Source organism: Buceros rhinoceros, unplaced genomic scaffold (genome assembly GCF_000710305.1).
Source record: "Buceros rhinoceros silvestris isolate BGI_N320 unplaced genomic scaffold, ASM71030v1 scaffold17015, whole genome shotgun sequence".
Classification (NCBI taxonomy): Eukaryota; Metazoa; Chordata; class Aves; order Bucerotiformes; family Bucerotidae; genus Buceros; species Buceros rhinoceros.
The window spans coordinates 1-7,178 of record NW_010414751.1 but is presented as its reverse complement, the minus strand read 5'-3'; the positions used below and the strand labels follow the sequence as shown (position 1 = coordinate 7,178).

At 40.8% G+C, this 7,178-nt stretch overlaps 1 protein-coding gene across 2 annotated transcripts in view; it reads right to left on the bottom strand.

Moving 5' to 3' along the window:
- Positions 1-7,088, bottom strand: part of CHFR (checkpoint with forkhead and ring finger domains, E3 ubiquitin protein ligase) — a 20,788-nt gene extending 13,700 nt beyond the window's left edge. For both annotated transcript variants that reach the window (XM_010137198.1, XM_010137199.1), the window contains exons 1-2: positions 6,959-7,088; positions 4,824-4,923 (exon numbers count right to left, since the gene is read on the bottom strand). In XM_010137198.1, coding sequence (XP_010135500.1) covers positions 4,824-4,923; positions 6,959-7,088 — 230 coding nt within the window. The remainder of the gene's footprint in view (positions 1-4,823; positions 4,924-6,958) is intronic.
- Positions 7,089-7,178: the final 90 nt, after the last annotated feature.

The window sequence follows — 7,178 nt, the reverse complement described above, 5'->3', positions numbered from 1 at the left end:
AAAAAAAAAAAAAAAAAAAAAAAGGCAAGTTAGGATAAAAAAAACCCCAAACTCCAGAAACAAACTAAAAATTCTTCGAAAGACAGAAATGCAGTTACTAGGACTTCAAAAGTCATTTGCAGCTACTGGTAAAGAGGTGGTAGCTGACAGCAGAGAAAAGATCCCTGACATTTGGCCAATGCCTCAAAATAATTATATGATTGTTTCTGTACCATAATCTCCACCCTTTAAGTATAAAGCAGGAACAGACAATAGGTGTTCTATGCAAAAAGTTCTAGGTGATGTTTTCCAGTCAACTCTGGAAACCTCCGAAGACATTCTGTGACAAAGGAATCTGCCCTGTACAGTCAGGGATGCCATGCTCTCCCCTCTTGCTTCAAATAATAAAAATAAAAAAATACCTAAAATTGAGGTTATTTAGACTGTTTGCAACTCAAAAGCGAGATGTTAGTAAGATCTAAAAACAGTTATACATAATTTAAAGATGAATTGGAATGAATTATTTTGATACTGATAAAAACTCCAAGAGTCATGGAAGAAATTAAACTGGGGATGAGGAAAATGCAGAGCTTTCCTGATTGGTGGAAGTATCTCTGTCACTATGGCTGATGCTTTATACACAAGCTATTAGTGTTTCATAACTGAGCCACATTTTTCAAGTACTGAATACTTCCAGCTCAGTTACAACAAAGCCTCTTTCAGGGCTGCAGCATTCTGGAATTTCAGACTTCCGTCATTCAAACTCTCAGCACATATAAACGAACAGGAAATCTTGTTCCCCTCAGCAAAGCAAGCTGCTGCACGAAGTAAGAGCCAACCTCTGCTGCCACCTCCTGGGAGCCACCACTTGTGCCCAGGACACAATACGGCCTTCCTCAGACCCATTTCTCTCTGGAAGAGAGGGACTGTTCTTTAGAAATAAGCACCTTCCCTTCTCATTATTTTTCTTTTAACAAACAACCTGGAAAAAAATCTCGTCATTTAGTAACATGAACAGAAAGAAAACTAGAAGCTTGTAGTGCTGACCGTTCTGGACACAAAGTCAAAAGCATTACACTAAAGAGTCAAAAGGAAAGGCAAGCTCTTCCAGATCACTACAGCAAGTCTTGATCAAGGTATCAGTTCTCGTTCTTGCCTCTGCAAGTGCTTTCACTATCTACATGGCTGAATCAACTAATCTAACGTAAATAATGAGATGACAGAAAGAAATAAAAATGCTTCTTTAAACATCAAGAATCAAACAAAAGTCTTTGGGTCACATCGATATTTGTTCTATTAAAGAATCTTCAAGCTTCTCTTATAAGCAAGGAAACTATTTTAAGCTTGCCTTTTCACCTCAGACACATGGACACCAACTAGCCTGAGAGAAACCAGCACCAGGGAACCAGCAGAAGAGAGACATCACTAAAAGAATGCCAAAGTTCAGCGATTAAGAGAAAAAAGAATTTCAGTCAGTCTGTTAGAAACTATACTAATTTTTAGCTTAAAATTAATGCTACTGATAATATATTTAAAAGATTATGTCAAAGCAAAACCTGCACCTCCTTCAATTGCGAAAGAAACACTAAAGCTTACAACAATCCCTGCAAGTGTCAGAGGTCCTTTAGCAAAACGAGAAAACATCAAACCAGACCTCCTCAGTTTTCCAGAAGGCAAAACAAAACATCCATCTCCCATCTGCCATAAGTGGTTTAGACCGTCTACTGGAATAAAACAGCCTTGAGTAAATAGTTTTCTGCTCTGAAACATCACTTACTACTTAGAACACTTTAAAAAAAATTCCTAGAAGTCAGCAAAAGGAGGTGTTTAAAATTTCTTTCTCAAAATGGAGAATCTTACAATTGCTTTTACTCGGGGCAAGCCAACCGCTGCCTCTGCTGTGTTAAGTCAGCTTGTACAACTTGTTTTCTTTCAGGCAGCATAAAGCAACTGGAGCATGGTTTGCAAAAATAAAGCAGAAACATACGAAAAAATGGGCGAGTCTGTGAATATTTTATTGTACTATTTGCTAACTCTTGGGTTTTGTTACTTCCAACTTCTACTAACTCAGTAATTTTGAGTTCTCCACATATTTTCTTTCTCCTGCAAATGTATGGTAATTCTTTCCAAAGTAGATCCAAGAACTCATTAGGCTTCCAGGGAGTTATAAACCAATGTTTTCTCTCTACATGTATTTTATTATATTATTTGGTTTAGCTACAGTACAGAAACTAAGTTCACTCAGTTCAAGTGTCCCACACTAGCTGCCTCCTTCAATGCATTCCTCTTCACCAGAAAACTCTGAGCTTGACCACAGCAATGTTTCCAAACTATTTTCTACTGCACAGAAGAAAAAGCTGACAGTGCAGTTTTTTCCTGGCACACTGGGCATTTGTATTGCCAACTCAAACATTCAAAAATCTTCTTCTTTCAGCCTGCTTGATCTTTTAGAGCTCATCTGATGATGAGCACCAAAAGACCAGCTAGAAGACCCAGAAGAACAGACAGTCTTCTACAAGTACTCATATCACGGACCCCGTTTAGTCTCTTGGTTCAGCAAAGGGCAGCCACACTTCATCCCAACTCACAGGCCAGCAGAGCACATAAAGGATCTTATTCTTTTCTGTAAGACACACAGAAGTGTAACAGGCATAACCAGTGAACTGGTGGTACTCCACAGGTGCTGCCTCTCTATTACACCTCCACTGTAACAAGCCCCACCTTTTAATGAATCTATCATACAGAAAATTAACTTTAATTTGGCTCTGCTAGTTTTCTGCTGGCTGCACCTTCTGCCTCGGGGTAGTGTCAGAAGAAAACAGGAATGTTTCTGCATCGTTCACAATTTCTTTAGCTTGTACTGTCATGACATTGGTCTAAACCAATTCTACCAGCTACCTGCAACTGAAACTAAGGTTTCTCAAGCTTAGACTTACAGCTATGCTTTGAAACCACCATGATAGGGAAACATGGCCTGATTTGTTCTTTGAAACATCCTGAAATTTGGGATAACATTGGACAATGACAATTAAAAGCCATTTCCTAGATATCCTAGCTAGGCCTGGTTTTCTTCCTTAGAAGATAGCATTCCATCCCATAGTTTCTGGGCATATAAGCCCTTCAGGGATCTATCCAGGGACCTATTCTGGTTATTTTCTCTAGCTCCAACCTAGAAGTGGAGAGGAAATACATCCTCATCAAGGCTGCAGATGACACCAAAGCTGAGGCGGAGCTGAGCTGCCATTCAGAGGCACTTAGGCAGCTTAGAGGAATGGGCTGTCAGGAACGTCACGACGTTCAACAAGGACAAACCCTAAGTTCTGCACCTGGGAAGGAATAAACATCTGCAACAGTTCAGGCCAGAAACCAACCAGAGAGGGTTCTTGGTGGATCTTATGACTAAGTGTAAGATCACACACCTTGGACTTACGCCTAGTCTTCAGTCAGCAGCATGCCCTGGCAGTGATGAAGGCCTACAGCACACTTGGCGGTATAACAGGGGTGTAGGCAGAAACTCAGGTGAAGTGATTATTATTCCCCTTTACTTGGAACTCATTAGTCCACAGCTAAAACAGTACATCTAGTTCTGGGTCACCTAGTACGTGGAAGGTCTTAATAGAATCAAGCAGGTCCAGCAGATATCCACAGATATGGCCAGAGGGCAGAAGCACAAGACCTAATTGCTCAGGGGCTAGAGGAACTAGGCTTGTTTTGCCTGGGAGAGGGCTTAGTGAGCAGGGACACAGCAGCAGCCTTCCACGACCTACGATGAAGTTACCAACAAGACAGAGACAGGTTCTTTACTGAGGTGACAAAAGTCATAAATGAAGCTACAAAGATTCAAACGTATGCAAGGAGAAAAAAAAACCCCAATAAGCCACGGTGAGGATAATTAAAGTTCAGAATAAGGGCCCTGAGAGGCTACAGAATCTCTGCCCTTGGAGGTTTTCAAGACTTGACTAGATAAAGCCCAATCAACACAGTCCAAATCCAGCGGTGGCCCATCTTTGACAGCGTTTGAACTAAGTGACCTCTGAGGTCTCTTCCAACCTGAATAATTCTAGATTTTCTGTTCTACAGAAAAAATGTGGAAATAAAATTAAAAGAAATGCCTTAGCCCATGTAGATATCTGGAAGTGAGGTCCTCACTCTGAAAAAAAACTCCTTTTAATATCAACGGAGCTACTAATTGACCAAGAAGCAGAAAAGGAGCAGGGGTCCAAAAATTCTGCTGAAAGGAAAACATCAGCTAAAGCTCATACATTCTGCCAGTGGCCCCCCAAAACGTGCATGCCATTCAGTTAGACAGTTCAAAGGTTTTTCAGAATATTCTTGAAGGGATTTTTGTCAAAAGCTCAGCAGGTATTTGATACTAACCCTGAGCCATGAGAACAATATATTTAATTGCATTCTCATATGTTGGAACGGGGATTCGGCCTGATACCCTTCAAAACCCCAAACGTGAAATTTCCTCTTTATGTATGTACATCAATATACTTTGAAGTGTCATCTTCATCTCTGGGTAAAATGCCTTCCAGACATGAAAAATGGGGGGGAGCTGGCAGAAAAGTATGCTTAGAGCCTGTAAGAATACTTTTTACTTTTTTCACAAGTCTAAAGAAATATGCTACAGAACTACTACATTAACAGTATTTTTCATCCAGTAGACTATGAATTCCTCTGTGGAAAAAAAAAAAAATATTTAGAAAGAGCCAAAAAATAACCAAACCTAGATGTAAAAGTAGGGGGAGGGGGGGAAGAAGAATTTACTATTGATGCCTTGAGCAATACATAAGATTTTATTTCACAGACTAAAAAAGATAAAAGTTCACAGAAGACCCAACCTTGTATCTTCCAATGACACTTGACCAGATTCTTCATCCACTATGATTTTACAGTGATCTCCAGACACCAGCTTGTTGCCAGGGAAAGATAAGTCACAACCTTAAAAAGAAACCAGATTTTCCAGTGTGCTTAAAAATACACATTACACAGACAGATCAGCATTCTACATGGCTATAAATGCACAACAAACTGACTCATATACCTCTGCAATCGTTCAAAACTTCTACTGGCATATAGGCAGCAGCACAGTCTAGTATGTGATACATAAATACAAGTGGTGAAATAGCCCACGTGCTGATATAAGCTTATTTCAGCCATGTCAACATGGTTTAGTTGCCTTTCCCCCCATCCTAGCCTTTACAGATTGAATTCAGACCACAATTACTCTGTTCTAGAGGGTACAGAGATAAATTCACACATATTTCAAGTGCTCAGTCTAAATTCTAGGGGCACTTCTTCCAGCTCTTCTTCCACATCATTGTAACACTGTTTATTAGATTTAACTTCTGCTTCATTCTGGTATATTGGGGAGAAGTAATAGGAACAAAGAGCTAATAAATAAAAGAATATCACTGTTCAACGTTGAAGTCTTTCTTTGTTTTTAAATAGGAGAATTGCCCTCATCTCAGTTGACTATTACATTAATAAAGCTGAAGAGAGATTAAGAATCCAGGACTAAGCTTTAGGGGTATGCAGGAGGAGTGTAATGGCAATGCTGAGGTGATGGAAACCTTCCTACCCACAGCCCCAGGGCTCTGAGCAAATCCAGTATTTTTACTCCACTTTAACATCAAGGCAGTGTTCGAGGTTCCCTACTAAACTCTCTCACAAACAACTCAAGTACTTGCGTACACGAAAGTTGTAATTAACAAACATGATTCACTTCCAGCTGTCCATGCTGTGGGTGCACAGTACCTCAGCTGGCAAGAACAACGTATCCAGCAGGACAGTAGTAGCCACCACACGTGCTGCTGACAGTTTATCACTAGTCTGCTCCTAAGATTCAAGGAGCAATCAACAGTTACGGAGCTAATGGTTGCCACACAACTCGTGATGCTGGGAAGGCCACTGAAAGCCAGTAGGCTAAGTTTTATTCAGGCGCATGGCAACGTTTCCGTTCCGTTCTACAGGGTTAGACTCTCACACGGGAGCAGGGAGGACAAAATGCTCTTAACGATCATTTCTGATGCTCCTGGAGATTTGCTAAGTAATCGTTATGACCCAGAGCTGGGTATTCTTGTTACCTTCATTTTGTTAATCCATTAGCAAACAGTTACGGAAGCAACAGCACACAGAAAAATTATTTTTTTTTTCTGCAAGATAACCCTCAACTAGACCTCAGTTTGAAGAATTAACCTATAGCTTAGATCATGACAAACAATCTGATTGTATGATACCAAAATGTAAACAGGCAAAACATTTCTCATTTCTGACTTTCTCACAGAGCCACAGCATCTGGTGTTTGCTCGAGACTATTTACAGAACGTGGCTGGTCAGTAAAATAGCCTGAACCAATAAACAGGAAACCAAAAACTAGTGCTGTCAGGGCAGAGTAAAAAACTTAAAATACTGCAATGATTGTTTTAAATACTGTAAGCGTGAACTCCTTTAAAATATAGGCAAGGAGTAAAAGCCATAGACCATGGGAATAAAGGTTTGAAATCCACTCCCAGAGAAATTTTTTGTACTTGTTGGCAATCTTATACGGCCAGAAGCATCACGGGCTTTTATGTGGGTGTTTTCTTTTCTGTGAAGCACAAGCATTTTGCACTGCAGTTCCAACTTTTTTTTTAAACACAGACACAATATGAGAATGTAAACAGGGCTGATACACAGAAAATCTCCTGAATCAACAACCGTTTTTTCTTATTTGTACAAACCAACACATACAACCTAAAAGCCATATTCACTTTTAAACATTCACATGTCACACGTTGGTAAAAAAGAAAAGGTCAGTGTAAAACTTTGTCTTCACAGCGAGCCAACACCTAGATTAGGAGTAAGAGACCTCCCGGCAAGCACCTCCATCGGCTGAAAGCACCAAACACAACTAGTTTCAGTTCACCTTCCAATGTTTTAAGGGGCAGGAGGGGGAAACACGGCCCTACGCCAGCGCAGCATGTCCCTGTCCCACCTTTCTTCCGACCAATTGTCCATTCTCTTTTCAGCAGCAAGACATGCGGCTCTGCCTCATCAGCACCCAGCCGGATCAGCTTCCCCCAGGGCTGCTGCTGGCTCCGCTCGCCTCCTTCCGAGTGCTCCATTTGGATTCACATCTGACAAAAACAAACAAAGCGAACCCAAACCCCGCCATTACACAACACCCGGGGTGCGGGGAGGGGGCTTGGCTCGCT